This window comes from Phragmites australis, chromosome 9 (genome assembly GCF_958298935.1).
Source record: "Phragmites australis chromosome 9, lpPhrAust1.1, whole genome shotgun sequence".
Lineage (NCBI taxonomy): Eukaryota > Viridiplantae > Streptophyta > Magnoliopsida > Poales > Poaceae > Phragmites > Phragmites australis.
In genome coordinates, this window is record NC_084929.1 from 21521038 (window position 1) to 21545750 (window position 24713).

The window sequence follows — 24713 nt, forward strand, 5'->3', positions numbered from 1 at the left end:
TTGCCATCGATGTGTACTCACTAAGGCGGTTGTGGACGGTCGCATTGCTGTACGCCTCGGGCCCGTCCTCCGGGTTGTAGTCGACGTCGGACGTCGCCTTGCCCTTGTGGGCCATAGCAAATGCCTTGAAGATGGAGCAAGGCTGGCCACCATGTGACGCCGACTGCGAGAAAAACAGCAAGATGATTAGAAATCATGCAGAATTGAGCGTTAGAATAAATAAATGAATTCGCGTACCCATGTTTCTGCGTATCCGCTGAGGTTGCGGCTGCCTTGATGGTGTGCTACACCTGGCATCATCAAACGCCGCTCCCGGCACAAGTTGTGCGTCTCCTCCCACTCGCGTGAGCACCACTTGTCCACCATCTGTTCCCAGCACTGGGGATGCGCGGCGCACCAATAAGGAATCATCTACAGGCCATCAAGTACATGACATATCAGAAGATGAAATTAAGCCTACTTAATCTCAAAAGGAATCAGTATTAATGTTCTGTATTTACCTGCAGGTACTGGTCCCGGGTCAGCGTCATGGTTCTTGCGTCCCTTTTGGTGACCTTCGTTCCAACGACGGTCCCATGGTAAGTTACGACGGCCTGGATGCGCGCCTCGTAATGCATGTCCACGACGAGTTTTTTGCAGCATTTGGTAGCCACCGCATCCGCCCTGGCCTCATGTCCGTCCTGGCATCTAAAGAAATCCTGCATACAAACACGATGTATCCATTCCTTATTTCAAGAATGTCCAATAAATACGATGTATTGAGCAATGTAGTGCGAGGAAGACTTACCCACAGCTCTTGCTTCACCCGCTCCGCCTTGTTGTTGAATACCCTGTGGGCCCGATCTGCAGCATCGGGGGCGGCGGCGTAGTGGTCAAACGAGTAGGCCGGCCCCGTCACTCCGGCGTACTCAACCAGGCCAGGGAAGTGCTCCTTGTACAGAAGACCGAGGATGCCATTGACTTGGCGTGTGTGAGCACCTCCACTCGCCACAATCGTCCAGTTCCTGCCCAAGTGATTAACAATCGTCCAATTTCTATTTTGATATTCAACATATCATATAAAGTAGTGATAACATCTAAAGTTACTTACTTTTCCCCCTCGGGTCGAATCAGCGGGCGTCTCTCACGAGGTATCGGTCGCTGAGGGAGGCTCGCGGGACCTCGCAAGTAGACGCTGGACGAACTAGAGGAAGCGGAACCCCCTGCTGTCGCCTCCTCCAGCGCATCCTCCTGCGCCTCCTCCTGCGCGTCCTCCTGCGCCTCCTCGGCGTCCTCCTGGGGCACCTGCTCCTCCTCCTCCTCCTCACGCGACGGGGCGGCAGGCGACGACTCCCTCCTGCGGCTGCTCCTCCTTGTCCTTCGGTACAAGGACGTTAGCTTCCTCATCCCACCGCCCACCATCTTTGTTCAATCACCTGCAATTAAAAAGAGTAAACCAATAAGCACAGATAAACAAGAAGTACTTAGAAAGAGATGCAAAATAAACAAAACGTAATTACAAAATAACATAGTATTACATGTATTAGAAATAATCTTCATGATCGGGATTAGCTGGATCATAAGTCTCATCATCACTATCAATCATGTCGAAATAATCAACACTATCCGAATGAGCAATGTTGCCATTGTCATTGTCTAAATGTAATCGCTCAAGCATTTGTAAGTCCTTCACATTTTGCACCTCATCTCCAACGTCCTCTTCAATAACCGTTTCATTGTCTACTTCCATTCTGATCGCTTCAGTTAAGTCTATCTCAAACCTCCCTTCTAGTCCCTCTTCTTGAAAGAACTCTCCGTCATATGTGTTTGGGTCTAAGTTGTAATCTTCATCGTTTGGGACAGGCACTTTACCGTGTGGCGATACCCTGTGCACAATATCCCAACCCTTAAGATGCCTTATGGTTTGACACGCATATGGGAGATAATAAACTTGCGTGGCCTGTTGGGCCACAATATAGACATCGTCTCCTGGTAAGACAGAATCCTGTCGAATTTCGACTAGCCCAAGATTACAATATGTCCGCCTCGTTACTTCAGGATCAAACCAATGGTATTTAAATATGACGGGATTAAAAGGTTTGGAACCATGAAACTTGAGTTCGTATATTTCTTCAATTCTTCCATAATACTCGACCTCATCAACGCCGGGCGTAAAAACTCCGGAACTTGTGGTTCTTCGATTGGGCCGACTCTGCTCGTAGCTTGTTGTGCGAAAGCGATATCCATTCACGTCATAACCAGAAAATGACCTGACCCTATAGGCAAAGCCATCGGCAACCTGTCTCAACTCGGCTTAAAACCTTGCTGAGATATCCGAAGAAGTTGCTTAAAACCTTGCTGAGATTCTTCGGTTTGCAAGCATCGTACGTGATAACTTGCTTAAAATCTTCTCAAATTTTTATGACAGCCTCCACATATGGTATCATGATATCTTGACAAGTTTCAAGATTTTCGGACTTTGTTTGCTTTTTATACAATTTAAAAACAACTCGATCGCAAGTTCGTGGTCATGTTTCGTGACCTTGATATTCGAAATTGGTGGTATGTTCCTGGATACGGTCTCACAATATACTAAATAACATGAATATCATTTTTCCATTCATTTTTTTTCATTATTCGAATGACTAGCAGTTATAATTTGAATTATCCAAGAAAATTCAATTAATTGAAATGAATTAAAGAAATATAGAAAAAGTCCAAGAAATGTGCCACATTGGAACATGGAGTACCAGGTACTGTATGAGTACTGTAGAAAAAATTTGGAGGCCAAAAGGAGGGAAAAAAATTAAGGTTTGCCGAGTGTTAAAAATTACACTCGGCAAAGACCCTCTTTGCCGAGTGCCAGATGTTTGCCGAGCGCTTGCTCTCTGGCACTCGGCAAAGATACTCCTTTGCCGAGTGTCCTATTTCTGGCACTCGGCAAAGAGGGTCTTTGCCGAGTGCCAGATGTTTACCGAGTGCTTTACCTCTGGAACTCGGCAAAGACCCTCTTTGCCGAGTGTCCGATAAAAAGCACTCGGCAAAGTATGGGACACTCGGCAAAGACGCCGTCTCCGGTAGTGTCCATTGACCTGCATGTGAAGAGACAAGAAAACACACTTTCTATCCATTCCAAGAGCTCTCTGCTCTCGTCATCCTCAACTCCGAGTTAGCACATATACCTCCATCCAAACGACAAGTAAACATGAAATGTGTTAAATCCCCAAAGCCCTCCAAATCTCAATTTCAATAAATATATCAAATCCAAGACAATTATTCATCACAAGTCATTTATCGACCATGCATGGTCTCTCAACTAAAAAATCGTCACGGCGTACGCAAGAGTAGCATTCGATACTCCCAGCTGTCGCACAGCAAGCCCTTTAAAATACATAATCTCCGGGTACGCATAAGTATACATGCTGCATACGTATACATACTTATTGACGTACGGACATACGGTGGGGGTATAGTACGTGGAGCTCGAGCTATAGCTTCAGTTGAAGCTGATGGGGTAGACGTGCTGCATGTTGGGGTAGAAGAGCCCCCAGTTCTGCTCCACGCCGCTCTCCTTCAGGTTCTCGTTGAACATGGAGAAGAGGTACGTCTCGGTGGCGCCCGGGTGGCGCGGCGTTCCCCGCCCGACGTGGTTGATCAGGTTCTGGTTGTAGATACTCGCGTACTCTGGCGTCGCCGCGATGCCACCACTGGACGGCCACCCGCTTTCCGACACCACCAGCGGCACGCTGGAGCCGCCGTGGTTGCCCATCGCCATGTAGAAGGCATCGACGGTCACGTCGAAGAGGTTCTGGTACCCGTAGGCGCCGTCCTGCACGACGGTGCCGGGAGCTGTGAAGAGCGCGTAGTTGATGTCCATGGCGTTCGGGTTGTAGGTGTAGCTGAAGTAGGGGTAGACGCTGGCCATGAGCGGCGCGCCGGTGCGCTCGAGAAACTTCAGGACGGGGCCCATGAATCCCTGCGCCTCGTCGGTGAACTCGGCGACGGAGGGTGGGCTGTACACGCCCAGGATGGACTGCGACACCGACGTTGTGACCTTGATGTGGTCCAGCCCGGCGGCGACCAGCGCGGAATGGATGTTCTCCATAGCCGGGGCAAGGTTCTGCGCCGCGCCGCCGTCCACCTCGTTGCCGACGCATACGTAGCGGAAGGAGACGGACGGGTAGGCCTGGATATTGTTGCGGACCCAGGAAGCGGCTGCGGTGGGGCTGGCGGCGATGCTGGACAGCACGTCGTTGGGCGCGCCGACAACGACGCTGATGCCTGTGCCGCCCACGGCCTGGAGCGCCGCCTGGTCTGGCGCGTACAGCCGCATCGACGAGATGCCGTTGGAGCTGTACATGCCGATGACGGTGCTTGCCGGCGGTAGGTTGGTGCCGCTCATGCCGTAGGACACCCCGATGGACTCTGCGCCTGCACGTATGATACATACCTTCCGTTAATCCTCTAGTCACACTTAACTAATCACAGTAAAATCATGAATTATTCACCGTCCATGTTAAATCTCTACCAGCTTCTACCGTGAACTATGGAGAGAAGATGATGGAAAAAGGAAATGGTGCATAAAATAACAAGAGCGCCGAGCAGGGGTGGTAGGATATATGCGATGCATGTAGAAAGCCTTTTGACTTGTTGTAGGAAATCCACTAATTTTGTAACTCTAGATCGAAAGGTGCAAGTACAAATCTTGTTACATGAGTGGATATAAATGTGCATGTGTATGCATCGCCATGTGATAGAGATCAGAGATGGTATCTGATAGGTGATTAACATGGGTAGCATGCAGCTGTGTTCACAAGTATGGGAAATCTTTGGTGCAAAATAGCAAATAGTTGCAAACGTGCCAACAAGGAATGTCATCCGTCTGATCTATCGAAAGATTACGGTTGATCCCATCGTATCACCAGTGGAGAGGTTATGCATATGTAGTCTGTCAACTTTGGAAATGGACTAGGTAGGGGTATGCTTAGATGGTAGAGGGGCAGAGGGAGAGAGGATTCTGGGAATGGGTTAATGCTTAATTTTAGTCCAATGTCCGCACTAGGACCGTTGGATAGTCCACGTATGATCGATATGGATCGCCAAAGCGGTTAGCTACCGCCGTGCCATGAGGCTAACGGCCGGCCGGCCAGCCTAGCTCTCCTCTCACGTGTGCTACAAATATCACTACTACACGCATGCATGTTTAACACAACGCTAATAACAACATAATTGATCCTACCCATCTATATGAAGGCTATACACCTGCTAAATTAAGCCATTTATTCAGCACATATCAAACTATGGTACTATATATGAATGTACGTATATATTCCAGCATATATCGATGATGTGTACTGCGGCTGACATGATTGATTAGAACAATTCATACTCCAGCAGCTAGCTAATGATATGCACCTGAGCTAACCCTGCGCATATACTAATTATTCTACTATATATCACCAAGTGAGTAAGTGATTTAGCAGCTAAGCTAGTGCTACAATTAAGATAAAGTGCATGCTAAAGATCGACGCTTAGCGATGCTTTATATATTACAGTATCATATAGATGAGGTAGCTAGCCAGCTATAGGAGTCAAACGATCGATCAAATCAATGGATTATTTGTACTTTTGAAGTGGCAGCTTGGACTGATGGACTCGATCGAGAGTCAACAATGGCGAAAAGCGAAGACGGAATTCATTAATTAAAGTGATTAGCCACGTACTGTGCGTGTGACTGATGCTAATTGCTACTAAGACCCTAGCTACCTTTGGTTTGCATTGCATGGATGCATGACGAAAGCGATCGAGGTTAACATGGCATTGAGAGAAATTAAAGATGGATATAAAGAGACTATCTAGTTATCTTTGCATGACATTGTTGATGAGAGAAAGGTGTGACTGTGTGTGCTTGTCTACTCCTATAACATAGTATATTATAAACAAGCTCACTCCATGGCTAACTAAACCTACCTAATCATTTTTGGGAACGAGAGAGAGAGAGAGAGAGAGAGAGAGTCACTTTGAGGGATCGAGGCAAAGACCCCGAGGAGCAATGCCGTAGCTAACATGGAGGCTACACCTTGCCTTGCCATTCTCTCTCTCCTCTCTAAGCCGCCTTGTATTCAAGGCTACTATATATCTTCTGGCTTTATGCTAACACGTCGCTCCAAAACTCTCTGCTTGTTCCTTTGCTCCTTTGCTGAAACAAAGCACTGCCTGCAGCCCCGTTATATAGAGTTGAGTCCGATCCGTTTTTGGCCCAACGTCTCCAGCACCGACATTGATTTAGCCTCTTCCAATTGACGAGCCAGGGGCCGGCCTCATCACACGGTGTCCGGTATCCGTGTTGCAACGACATAGACATTTGGGGTGTCGGTGAGTAGGCACGTCTCCTATTTTTACATGTCGAACCGATCTAATCAAATATTTATTAGACATGTGTGATCTCAGATCGATTAGAGTTAAATGATACGTACCTATATTCAAAGTCAACTTAGTTTCCCAGCAAGTTTCTTTTACGTAACTACACATCTTTTAAGCCGGTAGTTTTCTCAACTTCAAAAGATGAAAAAGGGAAAGGGACATTAGATATTAATTCTTGAATTTCACCAGAGATTATGGTATATAGCTGCAGTAAAATTTGTCTGTGCGCGGTAGCATTGCAAATACATGCAAAAAAAAAACAGAAGTTCTTATTAATTTTATGTTAACTCGAAATAATTCAGGAGATGATCTTATTGGATAGATGACCTTGAAATGGTCAATGGTAGTTAAACGCTAATTAACTTTACATGCCGACGTCAAGAGCGAGATCAATCGGTATATATAACTTTTGTTGGCAGATAGAACAGAATTGAAATAATATTTCTTTTGGTAAAGCATGGCCATCACATTCAGAAAGGGACAATTAATCGCATTCGATTGAAATGTCATAGCTCACCGCTAGCTTAAAGCAGACGATCGATATAACATAGACTCTGATAATAGAATAACCAAGATGTTTGTATGTATATATCCAAGATGGTGCACACAACAATTCCTTTCTGTTGGTTATGTTGCACCTATTGCTATGTGGATACCATGTCACCTTAATAAAGTAGCACATCTCTATCATACTTATGTGGACGCAATAACATACATCTTGTGCTGTCAGTAGGCAGCTACAGGCTAGCTGTTGATTGATCACGTTCGCTTGATGCAATTCTCTTCACGGTTTTGCTGGCCTCGCGAAGTGGTCAACTTCTTGGAGTGTGATTCTGCATTCTACAAATGTATCAGCTGTATGTTGTTTTTCGTGTCCGCAGTTTTTAGAGGTGGATGGCAACCCATTTTCACAAGCGTTTAGACATCCGTATCTGGTCAAAGACTTGTGAAAATGGACAATTTTTACATGCGCAAAATAGACTCCATATGGAAACCTATTATCAGAAACGGTTCACTTAAAAAACCTCTTGTGGTGATAGATTTTCACAGGCAGTTCCTTAAATAAATCGTTTCTAGTAATCGGTCCCTAAATCAACATTTTTTGACCCAAAAAAATCAAAAAAAAATTAGCTTGACCAAGCACCCTCCACAGCCATTACTAGTCACAAGTCACAAGATGTTTTACACAAAATACGTGCGTGTGTGGTACTCGAACCTAAGACCTCTTAACTTGTGAGATACATCATTACCATCACATCACAAAAGTACTAGTGATATTAATAGCATATACAATTATTTTGATCTCTTATGTCTGAAATTTTAAATGATTATTTAGATATCTAAATTACCTCAAATGAAAAATATTTCAACTACAAAGTTGTAGATCTCATCGAGGGCTACAACTTTCATATAAAATTTATCCTCATCTGATTTCGTATGAAAAAGTTATTGATTTTTTAAGATGAGCTATCATTACTCGAGATAATTCACATAAGGAACCGTCTCTAAAACTGACCTTTTACATAGGCGGTTTATATAAGAAATCGCTTATGGTAATTATCACATTTTTAGAGATGGTTCACGCAAGAAATCGACTCTAGAAATGACCTTTTACACATACGATTCGTATAAAGAACCGCATGTGGTAATTATCCCATTTTCAGAGACGGTTGTCGTAAGCAGCCGTTTATGGAAATTTATTTCTACAGGTGACCCGAAACTATAAGGACCTGCGGTTTGTCATATGAGCCGTTTGTGAAAAGGCACATTAGATGTCTCAAAAATAGTTTTTTTATAGTGCCTTTTGCTTTTGTTTGTTTTGCCGAGTCATTGCTCATACAATTTTTCTATAGCACCCCATGTTATCCTTATATTTAAAAGATGACAAAATCGTGGGAATTTTTAATTTTTATAAAATTAATCCAAATTAAAGTGTATGTATATTTGTTGAGCAAAGCACATCAAGTTCACTCAAACTTTAAAACTTCCAAATCAAACCATGCACAAATAAGTCCATGCCTCCATTTAGTTTATTTTGTATTTTACTGAATTTTTGTTTGAAGGTTTGAATTTTTGTTGAAGTAACAAAGTAGCAATCAAAGTAATTGTCAAACTGCTGCCTCAGCTCAGCCTTGCATTTAAATAATGACAGCAAGTTCATTACACATGAAAAAAAGTCTATATAATAGGACATGATGAAAATAAGTTCATGCAAGTCTTCCTCCACTGTCTAATTTTTCCTCTTGTCCTCCCATACCTGCTTAAGCCATGCAAGCAAATCTTCCATTTGGTGTTTTTAAAGTGATTAACACATCATGATTTTTTTAATAAGAAGTTGAGCGACACAATAGTGTTCATCACTTCCTTCTTCATCCCCAACCTCAATAGTTAAATCCAGCAGTTGAATTATCCCATCTTTAACATGGTCAACCACTACAGAAGGTGTAGAATTTTTGTTGCTTTCATCCTTCTTCTGGTATGCATCCGCCAGCCGCTTCATAAATTAATCTCTAAAAATTTTCTTTGGCAGCCTTACTTCAGGAGAATCATTAGCAACTCTTTTCTTTTTGCCACATTTGTCAACAATGAGTGAGACCATGGGTGCACCACTCATTCTCACCTCCATTTTCAGTATCTACGGGTGCTGCTCAATGAAATTTTGGAACAACTAAACTCTCATTTGTACAACTAATAGTTCCAAACATGATATGTAGTTCTTCATGCTCAAGTGGTGCAATTTTAAATTGGATACAACTTAGCATAGCCTAAAAATAGATACACCAAATACATTAGACCGATAAAAAATTATTCATGTTTATAAAGATAACATAATAATTACAATTCACAGCATTTTGCTCTAATCACCACTCTTCACTAGCTGCAATACATCCAGTCATTGGATCTCTTCCCAAATTGGAGGCTCTTATATTCAAAATCTTCCACTACACATACATTTTCTTCAATACATCTCACGTATTCTTAAGTTGGTCACAACCATATGTCCTCTTGATGTGTTTATGGAACTTTCTTATTAGATTTGCATAGCCTAAATTATTCAATCATTGTTACCGCATGTTGTTGGCACTAACCTCTTGCACACAAATATCTATGAACACCTTGCTAGAAAATGAATCCCAGTTTTGTAATAGTCTCTGATGATTTTTCCATCTATTAGTTGCATCGGAATCCCAACTAAAATTAGCAAAATTGACATGTATACAACAACAAATTCACACCAAAACATGAGACATTCATCTAATTAACACATATACATGGCAGCTAATCCATCGATGGAAAGTATGAGCCATCCATCTAATTGTTGCAATACATCGATTCATCATATAACTGCAGCTAATTCGCATTCCAATACACGAGCCAGCAGAACATGAGCCATACATCGATCCATCATATAACAATAGCTAATTCACATCAAAACATGAACCATTCATCTAATTGCTACAATCCACCGATCCATCATATAACAACAGCTAATTCGTATTCCCATCTAGCAATTTTTATCACTACCTAGCGAGGGGGGAAATAGGGATGAAGGAGTATCTTTGCATGGGGGTCATGGGCCAAGGTCGTCTTAGCAGTATCCTTTGCTGATGGAGACAACGCAGGAGCAAGGGAGCCACGCCAGGGCCTTGTTGAGCAAGGGAGCCAACATCACTCTGGCCGGCTGCTGCACTGGCCGCTGGGGAGGCAGATCCAAACACCTTCAGTCGGAGCGGACGGGTGGTAGCGGCGTAGTTCGTGGCTGGCGCAATACGGGCTCCAGTGGCAGTGAGGGAGCAATACGGGCTCCACGTAGTGCAGCAGAGAGGAGGCCAGCGGTGGCGGTTCTAACGCCTAACCCTAGAAGTCGTTATGGATGAGGAGCAAGTGAGACTGGTGCACTATTAAAAAACCAGATTTATATATGGACCTGTCACTACTAGTTACTAATAGACCGGTAGTGATCCAAGTCAAAAGCCATGCCAAAAGAATCAATGAATGTGGCTTATGAACCAGTAGTAATAAAGGGTATCATTGTTGGCTGATGGTTTGAGTCGACAGTGATGCTTCAGTAGTGATACCTGAACTATCAATATCGGTTCTAGCTACGAACCGACAATGGTAGTTCGTCAAGTATCACTGTTGGTTCGTGTTATGAATCGACAGTGATAATGATTATCATTGTCGGTTCGTACGACGAGTCGACAATGATAATAGATGACATGTTATCTTAAAAAATTTATAATGTTTTCATATGAAGTTAGACGGGAAAAACTTATTACAAAAATTGTAGCTCTCGATGAGATCTACAACTTTTGTAGCTAAAAACTTTTTACATTGAGGTTATTTAAATGCACAAACAATCTTAACAAAGTTTTAGCTGTTATCGATGACAGCCTATCTTAAAAAATTCATAACATTTTCATACAAAGTCGGATGAAGACAAACTTTATAGAGAAATTATAGTACTCGATAAGATCTACAACTTTATAGTTGATCATATTTTTATTTGAAGCCACATAGATGCACAAATAAATGCCTAAAGTAGTATAGAGGGAGTCACATGTCTGACCACAAACTTTTGACCTGGATCTAGTGTAAAACACTAGTAGGAATTATTGAAAAATACATAAACAAGACCATAAAGTTGAAAATTACAAAGTTAAATATTTGTATCGTGAGTTTGGTAACTCAGATTGATGAAACGTCTACGCAATACTAACTTTCAGACGTAGCACTATGTCTAAAAAAAATTCAAGAAAATCGAAGAAGGTCAATTTTTAACAAAAACTTTAAAGGTCCTGCCGAGGAGGGTTTTCCAAACCTTTTTGGGGTTAATAAAGATATAGGTCTAAAGTAGACTTGTATTTTTTCCGGACCTCTCTAGGTCTAAACTTTTAGACTTGTAGTTTTTTCAGGTTTAAGAAAGGTACAGTTCTAAAGTAGACCTGTAAAGGTCTACACTTTTAGACATGTCTTTTTTTTGATACGCCTCCTTGTTAGCTTCGAAAGTAGAGGTCGAACGTTAAAATCGGATTCCGTATGCAAAAATTATGGTTGTTTTACTGAACACTGCACAGATTGAATACAAACTTTTTTATACAGAGTCAGATGGAGACAAACTTATATTAACATTGTAGAACTCAATGAGATGTATAACTTTGTAGTTGATGACCTTTTCATTTAGGATCATTTAGATGTGCAAATAGTCATTCAAACGTTCAATCAAAAAAGGTCAAAAGGATTGATTTTGCTATTGTACTTAAGAATGAATGAGAGGTGAGATGGTTAGAGAGGTCACACGCGCATAGCTTCTGATCGAGGTCGTGAGTTTGAGTCCTGAAACTCGCGTAAAAAACATAGCGAGTGATAAGTGATCAATACTTGAGCTTTGGTCGAGGGCGGGTAAGCATTAGTTGGTCGGGTGCCTTTGGTCGGAAAAAAATTCTTGTTTTTTCGACCACAAACACTTTGAATCAGGAACCGGCAATCACTGTCAGCTGAAGCCTTTAACCATCAGTGAAAACCGACTATCACTGCCGGCTGAAGCCTTCAGCCGGTAGTAATAACCCTTTCACTACTAGTCTCCAGCCCAACAGTGATAGTCGGGGACTATCACTGCCCGTTGACCACTGTCGACTTCAAAACCAAAAGTGAAGGAGGTTTTAAAACTGACAGTGTTAAGTTTCTACAGTAGTGGTGGGGGCATCGGGACGAGCACGGGCTAGGGCTGAGGCTGGGAGGGCATCGGGGCAAGCAGTGGTATGGTGGGTAATTTCCATAAATATAAGAGGTTGTGTCAAGGAGGCCCTTATCAAGCTTGTGCGCAAGGGCGCGAACGTCACACCAGTGCTTATCAAGCGTCGGGTTTGAAATCGACACTGAAAACTATATCGGTACCGATTGATGGCTCCAACCGACACTAATAGTCAGTGACTATCAATACCGGGCTGAAACCAACACTGAAAACTATATCGACTATTTAGAGCCACCAACCGGCACTGATATGGTTTTTCCCGATTCAAACTTCTTGGGACCAAAAAAAGCAAGAATTTTTTTTCAACCAGAGGCATCTGACCGGTCACGTTGCTCTCCCGATCGCACAAGTCACGCGATTTTTGCTCGCATGTGGTAATCAAGACTCGAACTCACAACTTCACAGCAGACCCTCGCGTGTGACCACTCTAACCATCTCAGCTATCGTTCATTCTCGATTATAATAGCGAAATCAATCCTTTTGATATCTTTCGACCAAATGTTTGAATATCTATATGGACATCTAAATGACTACAAATAAAAAATTGATCAACTAAAAAGTTGTAGATCTCGTTAAGAGCTATAATTCTCATATAAATTTTGTCTCCATCTGATTTCGTATGAAAATGTTATGAATTTTTTAAGATGAGTTGTCATCGAACACAGCTGAAACTTTGTTAAGATTATTTGGGTATTTAAGTAACCTCAAATTAAAACGCTATCAACTACAAATTTGTAGATCTCGTCGAGATCTACAATTTTTATATAAAGTTTTTCACCATCCAACTTCGTGTGAAAAAGTTATAATTTTTTAAGATAAACTGTGACAATAGCAATCATCAGTGTCAGTTCGTGGCTAGAACTAGCACTAATACTGATTTATCAATGCCGGATTGTGGCTGGAACCGGCACTGATATATCTTTTCGTACCGGTTCTTAGTGGCTCACTCATTTTTCGCGCATGGAAGCTTAAGAACTGACACTAATACATCTTCAGTTTCAGTTCTAGTACAACTCACCTGATGTATCGCTACTTTTAACTCGTTCTGTAGTAGTGTACTTGTAGTGACATACTAGTTGACTTCTAAATATCAAGCAAGAATTTAGCATGTCAGCTTAAAATAATGAATAGGGCGGCAAAAAAATGTGCAGAAGAACAGTTCAAAGCCTTCCAATCCAATCCATTGATAGCATGATCATTGAAGCTTCAGCATAGAAAGTGCTACATCATATTCATACATGCATAGAAACAGTAAAATACTGCACCATGAGCAATGGATCTGCACTTGACAACCAACATCCTGAAAACCAAATTTCATTTTTCTTCCCTTCTTTTCCAATCTGAATTTCCACTGAGGTTAACCGCTAACATATACCATCTGCTATGCCGAAACAGGATGCCTCAGTACGGCCGGTACCCATAATCCATTCTTGATCTGCCTCTGCTTCCACTGAAAGCATAATCGTGTGTGTTGAGTTCACCTCCCTCCACTGTAATCGTGAACTCCACCAAAGTAAAGAAATAAAGCTCTTCAATTTTATTAGATGAGAGTAGAGTAGGGGAAGAGGTAATGCGGAACCTACTCATGTTTTATATAATAGAGATTAGCATCATGAGACTATAATTAATTCACGGAAGAATAATCGATCTGATGTGCAGCCCCCTCTGCCTTTCACCCTTAATTTTATTAATAGGATGCACTTATAATATAGTTTGCAAGAAAAGAACAGAATTAGATCTTCAATTGACCCCAAAAAGGAAGCAAAAATTGTCATATGTTACCGTCGTGTGTGTACATACATACATACATACATGCATGCATGCATACATACATACATATGAAGCCTTTTCTGTACTCCCAGGCGTACATACTCCTTCTCTAATAGGTGTTCAAAAATGAGTATGTACATCTTCAAAATTAGTATATACATCATAGAAAAAGAATATACTTCACTTATAAAAAATACACATATCAAAAAATAGTATATATATACATATCATAAAGTAGTATATACATATTATAAAATAGTATATACTTCCGTTATAATGGGATCAACTGTGTGTAGAATAACTATTCTACACCTAGACCCACGTGTAGCCAGTCCAACCCCCCGTGCGCCCCCGCCCTCACCCACGTGTGCATCCTGCGCCAATGCCCACTCGCCCCATGAGAGCGTGTGCACCCCTGTGCTGCAGAGAGAGAAGAGAGACGGAAGATGTGGGCTATCCTGAGGGTAATGAGCACGCATGGGCCATAGGTAGCGAAAATCCTACCTGTGGGTACCGTGCTTGATGAGCATGGGCATGGGCATGGGCATGCTTTTTTGCTCATGAGCATAGCGGGTCAGGGGTAGGTACGTTACTTTAACCGCAAGTGGCCACAGCGAACCCGAAATGCCTCCCACTCTACTAGGAGTTTCAAATTCATCTGCATATCTTTGATTCCGCCCCTTTTGTCCATATCTAAACAAGTCAACTGTCAAGGCCTTATCTTCTCCCACCGTCCATCCCTATCTGACTGCTCTCTCTCTCTCTCTCTCTCTCTCTCTCTCTCTCTCTCTCTCTCTCTCTCTCTCAGCCATTTTTCTCACTCTCGCTCAGATCCACATAGGAGAAGCACCGAGAGCCCCTCAACTCGACTGGCTACTCCACGCATTGCTTCCTCACTGATAACATCACGTGTGCGCCCATCGTCCTCAACACCGAGCTCGGGCCACCTTGATAGATCTCGGGTCATCCTCAACACCGAGTTCGAGCCACCTTGATAGATCCCAGGTCATCCTCAACTCCAGGCTCTGGCCGGATCTTTGGGATCAAGCCACCATGATGGTCCTTAGGCCATGGGAGGAGCAGATTGGCGTCGTTGGGGCCCGAGCCCATGGTGCTAGACGTGGCCCTACCCATCATCATCGCTGTCGAGGCAGCCCCCACGTCATCGTTGATAGCTACGGGTCATGGCAGTGGGGTCAAGTTCACGACGAGGATGAGTTTCTGTGGTGGTACCATCATTGGAGGGGTGCTCCCGTTAGAGGAGCCAGGTTCTGCAAGCTCTAGCAGCAACAGATCATGGGATAAGGAAGAGGAGAAAAGGGGAAGAGGAGGAATAAATAAATGACGTGTGGACCTATCTATGGGAAGAGTTTTTTTGGCGGATAGTAAAACCCACGAACAACCCACGAGTTTCGTGTATCCGGCAGGCACGAACACGTGCACAAAATTTTGTTTGTCGGCCTTCACAGACTCAAGTCGGGTAGCATAATTCTGGTATCAGGTCAGGCACGAATCTGCTCCGCCCGCACCTGACCCAACACATTGCCATCCCTAGCCGTAGAGGATGTGAGGCGCTCGTGGGCCAAATTCAAGAACATGCGTGCAGGCCATGTGATCGCATGGGTTGACACATCCAGTTATCCATCGTGGAGATCCTCTCTGTGGGTGGTTGCATGGGCCTCGAACGAAGCTCGCAGGTTCTTTTTGGATCTTAATTGTGTAGTTTCTTCTCTCTTTTTTCTTCTTTTTATTTATTATTATTGTTATGCATACTATCAATAATCTAATTATAGGGTATATATGCATAAGGAGTATACCACATTTGGACAGGATACATTGTATACATTCTCAACAACTCTGGAAATTGTGGATCCGAATCTGCAGGACCCGATATACTTGGGGATTTTCAAAACTTGTACTAGGAAGGTCTCGATCGGGTTAACCAACCTGAGTACGACTAATATATAGGTTGGATTCGGTTGCCTTACCTTGACCGATAAGACAAATGACTCCCTATCAACTATGGTTGAATCTAGGGTAGCACCAGGACCTCTATATAAGGCGAGGACCTAGACCCCCAGAGGATAACTTCTACAACATAGAATTCAACTTGCAAACCATCAACTCAATGCAAGCACCAAGACCATAGCTCCTCGAGATACTCGGCAAGTTTATCCCTAGATTAGCTTAGATCTGATCTACTTCTTGTAATAGGTCTAGCCATATTGATTATACTTGAGGCAATACATATACAGCAATACCCATACATGACGTAGGGTATTACTGCAATCAGGGAGCGAAACTTGTCTACATCGTGTGCATTGTTTCGTCCCCGACCCTTGATCTCGAAGGTACCCCAGTTCAATTACAGATATATTGCCGTGAATAAATCTTCAACAGTTGACGCATCAGGTAGGGGCCTTCTTCTGTTTTTTTAGGATCGATCATGTCTCGAGTTCACATCCGCATCAGATTTTCCGACACAGACTTCTACGATCATTTTGAGTCGACAGCAGTCATCTTCGAATCACCTCCCACTGGCTCTGAGATCACCTTTGGAACAATGATTTACTGTTGGGACAATCCGGGTGGACTAATCCACACCGGTATTCTCGAGTCCAACCCATTGGACACATACCGCGAGATGAGACACCTCGATTGGGATCCCAAGGAACCTAGTGTTCTTCAGTTCATAGACACCGATAGTGACGGGGAGAGTCAGGAAAGTGACAATGATAGCTCCATCGATGGCCAAAATAAATGAACAGATCAATTCATGTTTATGGCTGGAGTCGACGGCACCCCCAACGAGCAAAACACGAGAGATCCAATAGCGGTGGAGAATGATGGTGTGAAAATACCTAAAGATCCAGCGATGCCCACCACTATTCTAGGCACTGAAGCTGCAGGGGGGTTACCACTAGTCGTCGCCCCTGACACAACTCTTCATTGACGAACTACAGGAGGTTAGGTGCCTCCTATTTTCAACAACAACTTCTGGTGGGCACACCTCCAAGGGTAGCACCCCAAAGAGCAAGGAACAAAGTCCCTCAGGATAGTAATCATGGAGCAACATCGGCTTGACCCCAGTCGAGTCTGGGTAGCGATGTTTTCAGTACTCCAGAAGCTAATATCTAGGAGGCCCATATTATCTTAAGATCCTTTCCCAAGTTAGATCCGACAAATCCCTTGACCCCTGTGGTCAAACAACTCAAGACTTTGCTTGATGTGGCTCAGATCCAGGTAGCTCACGCAAAGAGCCCTAGTGGTTCTAGGCACCCTAGACTGCAAGGTGCCAGTTCGATGTACAATGGACGGAGATATCCCCGAGTCGAGAGATCACATACGGTAAGCTCAAGTGGTCAAACTCAAGCACAGCCGTACGGGCCAAATTGCAACTACCCTATCCATAGGCATAGAGACTAAGAAGACTTGAGGAACTATATTCCTCATGATAGGCACGATCTACGAAAAGTGATAGACAACTGTCAGGAAGAACATCGGGAAGACCATCGTCATCATCGTGACCACAGGTCCCCAGGATGAGATAGTCAACGTGACTCCCCTACTCTGATCTCCTGAACAGTTCTCTCAGTCCCAAACCATACTAGAGTTGGGTCTCTTTATTGCCATACTCAGATGACCCAACAAAGCACTGAATACATATTCAGAACATAGTGTTCCAGTTCCTTCATTCTCCACCAACTATTGCCCTGAAAACCGACACCATTTCTAAGTTTCCACAAAGACCAAAGAGCTACTGCACAACATGTATTCAGAACACTAGGGGGGAGAGAGAGGAGAGAGAGAGAGAGAGAGAGAGAGAGAGAGAGAGAGCTATCCTTCATCCTCTTCCTTATGTTCACCCACCCAATCTGCAGTCACAACCAAATCATCCTCCCCTAATGAAACAACAACGCCTGTGACTGGATGGGCTCATGGCAAAGAAGGAGAGGCAATGCTTCGTGAATGTGCACAATGTACGGTGGTGGGTCAATTTTGGCACCATGCCAGTGTCGGGGTGTGTTGGTGAGGAGGGGGTTGGGGCACGCTGGTGGGTGAGGGAGGCGTGAGGGGGTGGCACGAGGCAATGGGAGAAAGCACGGTGACTAGGGGTGATGGGAGGAGGCGTATAGGACAAGGGCAGTGTGAGGGGCCGATAGGAGGAGGCGTGGCGACTGGGTGCAGCACAATGGGGCAGTGGAAGCAGGTGCGATGACGGAGGGTCAAGGCTGGGAGGATGGATTTCATGTCGGGAGGAGGGATGGGGGTGAGGCATGCGCGGGGGCTGGGTCAGGCGCGCCAGGCAGCAAAGGGGTGAGCATCGGGTGCGCGAGTTTATATAGAGGGGGCCTAGTGTTGTAAAGTCTCGTAACAAAACAAAGAAGGGGCCTTCGGCCCACTGGAATGGTCCGAAGGCAAGGTGAGTGATATTCACTGGATAGAGAAATGTGTATTGTAATTAATATCAGTTATTTTGTTGTTACAGTGCTGCCCTATTTATAGGTTGTATCCAACCACTCTCTATTACTAAGTATAATAATACCCCTGTAACTACCACATTCCTGGCATATTCAAGGGCAATGCGATATTATTCCATAGCGTGTTTGTGCTATTTACAATTATGACCTTTTCGGTCCTTGATTTCTAGCTTCGGTTTCTCCTTTGCCATGTTCCCCTAAGGCCTACGACCAATGGCACCTTCGAAGCACCCTCAGTCATCTTCCTCAGTGCCCAATGCGATGGTCCTCGCCTGCCTCCGAAGGCTAGCCGAATGCTTCGCCTGCGACAACACCTCCAACGTCCCTTCAGTCGACTCCCTCACGAAGCCCAACGGAGATCTTTGGTCAACTCCCAAAGGCTCGCCGATGGCTTGGACAAAACCGCCATCTTGACATGCTTTGGTGGCACCGAACGCCTGCAAAGTGCCTTCGGTATGTCCGAAGGGTTCTTGCAACATGCGAGACCCATATCGATTGTAGATTGTTAGTAAATAGTAGTCGGAGAGGCCTTTGACCTTGCTCAAAAGGGGGCCTGTGAGACCATCCCCCAACAGCAGCCCCCCATGGTCAAAGCTCTTCTTCGATGGGCCAGACCCGTGAACTAGATGGTAGCACCGTCTTCTTCGGCCCATCGAAGGACTCTCAGCCTAAGGTTTGCCCTCAGCGAAGGAGCCCCCTTTTGCGTCCGATCGGCATAACTTTTGCACTCGTAACATCTTCTGGTGAAATAGCTCAAATCCTAAGATGTTTCTTAATTGATCGCGACAAAGGATATGGTTCTGATTCCAAGTGGATGCCTTAACTGCTGCTAAGGTCGGTTCAGATCTCAAACCGACGCTATAACTGCCATAAAGCGGATGGTTTTAACCCCGAACCGTTGTCTTTTGGACTGTTGGCATAATTTTTACCACTGTATATATGACCCCACGGGTCACTTTCACCATACCCTGCTCATACCTTTGCGTGCGGCTTTTCACGCTATACGAAGGCATTCTTAGCCACTCGGAACCAACACTAGGCAACCTAAATTGATGGCTCCGAAGAGCAAATCTAGCAAGCCAAAGACAAACTGGATTGGGAAGTCGAAGGTAGATGAAGGAGCCTTGGCCGATTTATGCAGAGAAGGTCTGATAAGTGACATATCGATGGTCAGGTTGCCTAAGGACTAGGAGACTCCAGAGCTAGTGGATGATGAGGCGATTATTTTTGTGGACTATTTCAGCTAGACTTTGCCTCCCATGCGATGTGATGGTGGCGAAGGTTTATCTCCATCAGTTGACTCTGAACGCCATCGTTCGGCTCAACCTTTTGCTTGGGCAGCGAAATCGGAGGGCGCGAAGGCATCAGCGAGGGCCTTTGTTGTCACCCATCAAATTCACCATCAGCCAAAGGCTATCTTCATTGACAACGTGCAATCTGAAGCTAACTACAGCTGCGCTAACTCTACCTACCTAGGCAGCCTGACCACACCTGTTGTAGCTTATTAGAACAAGTTGCCAAACTATTGGACGCAATGGTGGTTCTACCACAAGGTAGAGAACAAGGAGTACCTTGTGTCCAAGTGCCAGGAGCTCAAGGTAAACTGTGCCCCCAACATTGTCATGAAGGCGCTCACGGCTGGGACCTCATCCTAACCTGCTTTGGAATCAATAGACTCCTTTTCGGGAGCGATTCATCCTTCCTGTGCCTATCCTTTCACCTATGGCTAAAGGAGCACAACATGTAGGTCCAAAGTAGTTGTGAACAAAGGGTTACTTAGCTTCACCCAACACACTTCAATGTTGCTCGAAACTTTTGTAATATAACTATTCTTCGAGATATTTTGACATTCTTTGCTTCGTGTGCAGGTCCTCCCCTTGGACTCTACGCAGGTTGTCAAAGATGTTGCTCCCTTGACTATAATGCAGGATAACTTTTATATGTCATGGGCTTGCTGGGAATCATTTTGTCACCACCGTCTTGACATTCCATTCGACCGGTATTGGCAAGCGAAGGTCTGAACTTACAATGTCGGCAATGCTAACTCAAAAGCATTTTACGAAATGTTTCGCGCTTCGAACTAACAAGTACAAAGGGATGAGAGGACATCACGTAGGAAAAATCACGGATATTTTGCTCCTCTTATTGATCTCATAGAGCCGAAAGCTAAGCTAGTTGATGAAGAGTATGACCTCCCTTCACATTGACAGTTTTGTTACTGGTTGCGGCCGAAATCATCACAAATAATTACATCTACTGAAGGTGATATTGATCAGCCATCGTCTTCAACCAAAACTTCTTCGGATAGTTATGTCGGGTCTCTGCTGGACCCGATGAAACCTTTTACCACCAGGAGGGGCTTTGCTTTTCAACTTGGCCGTAGTCACGTGTATAAAGACTTTGTAGATCCTGGCATTGATGAATTTGCCGAATAAACTAGTTATCCATTGTTGTATTCATGATACGTCCCTAGCCCCAGAACGTCATGGTGCAAGGACCTTCGGCAACAATTTGAGTGAAGCGTCGATCGAAAAATGTCGTCCCCATGACTTTCAAGCTGTAGGGACTTTTGGCAGTAGCGTGCGCAAAGCATCTACCAAAAAATGTCGTCCCCCACTTTCAAGCCACAAGGACCGTCAGTAGTAGCGTGTGCAAAGTGTCACTCCAAGTTCTAGCGTCGCTTCGGTGTACATTGATGAAATTGTGTTTTTTGCATTTCTATTCAACTTGAACAATACTTTAACTTCGTTGGTATCAGAGTGTGTAGCTCCCACTTGGGTTTGTGAGGTGACATGTTTGTTCTTCATCGCCTTAAATCCTAGACTAAGTCATACATTGCAATAGTTTGACAATTCCCCTCTAATTGTCTACTTTGACTTCGGCATGAAGCTAGCATGCTTAGCCCCTAGCTTTTTATTATCCAAAGAGTTTGTTAATCTCTGGAGTGAGGGCGGGCACTCGAGACTCGTCTCTTGTTCTGAGTCAAGAGGTGTGCTGGCTTTTCTCCTAAGGTCTAGCGGCACCTTAACTTTTACTTGAGAAGGTACTTGGGTCACGATTGGTTTAGGAACACTTCATCTTTATATCTCCGAAAGTGTGTTTTGACTTTGGTGTGGGGCTGACACTCTTAGCCCCGTCTTTCTTTATGATACAAGGACATGTTTTAGCCTTCGGTGCGAGGACAAGCTCTCTTAGCCCTCGGCTTTTGTTTCGAGAGGTGTGCTGCTTTGTTTAAGGTCAAGGAACACTTTGGCTCTTTCTGGAGGGTTCGTACCCATCTTTAAATCGAAGGGCATGGTGTTAGGCACACTGACATTCTTTACCTTGATTTTTTCCTGGCAGGTTGCACCCACTTTGCCTCGTTGATTGGTGTGCTACCTTTAATCGAAGGCTTGCACCACTTTGATGATGAAGTATGCAGCAATTCAATGTCAACATATGCTTTCTAGGGGGTTACTTTTATAATCATAAGGGTTTACAAAGGTGTCTGCCTCGTTAAAAACCTCACACCAGAGCGAAGGGTTCCCCCTATGAGGAAAAGAGTACATCATTCATACATGAATTAAAATTCTTAATATAATAACGCTTGAAAGTAAATGACTTTTCCTACTACTACAAAGGTATCTCTTGATATCTTCGTTTACACATGGTACTTGTGAAGGCTATTAGCATTCCAAGTGTGTGGAATCTCTTCTCCTTCAAGAGTAGAGTGGTGATAAGACCCCGGCCTCTTCAAAGTCTTGACCAGAAAAGGTCCATCCCACTTGCTTCAGAGTTTTCCAACGGTCAAAGCATTTGGAAGCCTTTGGAGCACTAGGTCCCCCGAGATGCACTCCTTTGGAGTTATGCTCTTGTTCCTCTTGGTACTTCAACAGGTTTTTCACGGCCTGCATTCTCATTGCCTCCATTGCATCTTTGGTTATCATCTCTTCATTTTGATCCATTTCAGTTGTGACATGGAATGATTTGTTTTTACATTTCTTTGAAGTCATAGCTTCCTCACCGAATAGCAAGCGAAACGGCATGAAACCCGTTGCTCTTGTTGTTGTCATCCTAATTGACCATAATACCTTCGGCAGCTCTTCAACCCATTTTCCCTTCGGCAAACCTTGCAAATGCCTTGCCACTCCTGTTAAGATGATATTATTCGCCCTGTCCACAGCTCCATTCAACTGAGGATGGTAGACCAAATTGAAGTGGATTTTAATTCCCATGTCTTCGCAAAATTACTTGAAACCTTCGTCGCTACCAAATTGTGTCCCATTGTCAACTGTTACTTCCCGAGGAACACCAACATGCAGATGATGTTTTGCCACAAGAATTTTTGGACATTCCTTGACGTTATCCTTGACAACAGAGTTGCCTCCACCCATTTGGAAAAGTACTCAATAGCCACTATGGCATAGCGAAGGTTTCTGGAGCAGTTGGCAACTGTCTAATGATGTCAATCCCCCAGCGAGATAAAGGCCAAACCAGCGGGATAAGATGTTTTGCTGATAAAGGTCTGCCTGAACCCTTGGCCCTGTATTGGCACTTCGCATAATTTCGCACTGTGTTCTCTGCATCGGAGATGACCTTCGGCCAATAGAATCCTTGACTAAATGCCTTTCCGACTAGTACCCGAGTGCCAATGTGTGAGCCACACAATCATTCGTGTATTTATTTAAGCAAATTCTATCCTTTAGTTTGGGATATACACCGAAGCATTAGTGCACAAACTCCCATCTTATACAAGTCAGCTCCCGCAATTTTGAAGTTTCTGGCTCTTTGCATCATGTGCTTCGCCTCCATGTGATATTCGGGCTCATAATGGCCCTGAAGGTAAGCCATTATGGCAGAGCGCCAATCTTCGGTGTCAATGATGGTTACACTACGTGCGATCTCCTGAGGGGATCCGAAGGATTTTGTTCTCAAAACCTGATAAAAGACATGTAGAGGGAGTGGCAGACTTTATGCCGCAGCCTTGGCGAGGTCGTTGGCCTCATTATTATTATTTCTTGATATGTTCTTGATGGAGAACCCCAAGAAATGTTTCTCTATTCCTCGAACGACTGCCTTATACTTAGTCAGCTTTGGCTCCTTCGCATAAAATGTTTTATCTAATTGGCATGCTACCACTTGGGAGTTTGTCTTAATCAGCACCCTTCAGGCATCCAGTGCCCGTGCCTTACGAAGGCCGAGCAGAACCGCTTCGTATTCTGCAATTTTCTTTGTTGACTAAAAATAAAGTCTGGCTACATACCAAAGCTTTACACCTAAAGGTGAAGACACGATTACTACTGTGCCAGCTCCAAGCTCCATCACAATATTGGGTCAAATGTTGTTTCTTCCAGGCCCTCATTTTGTGGTGTCCAATCTGCCAGAAACTCCGCTAGGGCTTGTGATTTTATTGTTGTCCTTGCAACAAAGGTTAACGTGAATGGTGCAAGCTCCACGATTCATTTTCTGATCCTTCCAGTGGCTTCTTGGTTACCAAACATATCGCGAAGGGGTGCAGAAGTCAGCACTACTATCTTGTGCATAGTGAAATAGTGCTGAAGCTTTTGCGAAGCCACCACCACATCGTATGCCATTTTTTCCATTTCAGAATAGAACTTCTTTGGCCCTACCAATGCCTTCGACACATAGTACACTGGAATTTGTTTCAACTTGTCGTTGAGTTGCTTTTCTTGTACAAGCACATCACTTACCGCTGAAGGGGAAGCCACTATGTAAAGCAATAACTCAACCTTCAGATCTGGGCAAGTCAAGGTTGTAAGCTTTGTCAAGTATTCTTTTAGTTCGTTAAAAGCATTCTATTGCACCACACTCAATCGGAAAGGGCCTGAGCCCTTGAGGGTTTTGAAGAAAGGTAGGCTTTGCTCAGCAGACCTGGCTATAAACCGGCTTAGAGCTGCCAATCTTCACGCCAACCTCTGTGCCTCTCTTCTGTTCTGTGGATGCCTCATCTCATGTATTGCTTGGATTTTTCTAGGATTTACCTCAATGCCTATCTTCGAAACCAAAAATCCCAATAATCTCCCTAAGTACACACCAAATGCACATTTCTCTGAATTCAATTCTAATCCCACACTTTGCAAATTGGCAAAGGTTTCCCAAAGGTCATCCAAATGATCCTTCTCTGTCACACCCAGATTTTCAGATTTCTCAAATTTCTAAAAATTTCCAAAATTATATTGTAGATTAAATAATTAGAATAGGAAAAAGCCTATTTTCTAAATTCAAATTCAAATTTGAATAAGGTTATTGATTGTTTGAATGCATTCATGCTTTATAGGCAAGTAGGTTTTATTTTGGCCTTGTGT

At 44.0% G+C, this 24713-nt stretch overlaps 1 protein-coding gene across 1 annotated transcript; it reads right to left on the reverse strand.

Annotated features, from left to right (window-relative positions):
• Positions 1-3192: 3192 nt before the first annotated feature.
• Positions 3193-6195, reverse strand: LOC133928790 (lichenase-2-like). The gene is made up of 2 exons (XM_062375280.1): positions 5999-6195; positions 3193-4410 (listed from the first exon to the last, which is right to left on the reverse strand). The coding sequence occupies exons 1-2, from the start codon at positions 6069-6071 to the stop codon at positions 3476-3478; spliced, it is 1008 nt and encodes a 335-aa protein (XP_062231264.1). The 5' UTR covers positions 6072-6195; the 3' UTR covers positions 3193-3475.
• Between the last annotated feature and the right edge of the window lie 18518 nt (positions 6196-24713).

Coding starts and splice junctions, on each gene's coding strand:
- LOC133928790 (XM_062375280.1), bottom strand. CDS start 6,071: ATGGCAAGGCAAGGTGTAGCCTCCATGTTAGCTACGGCATTGCTCCTC. Junction 4,411..5,998: donor CTTTGCCTCGATCCCTCAAA/GTGACTCTCTCT, acceptor TCATACGTGCAG/GCGCAGAGTCCATCGGGGTG.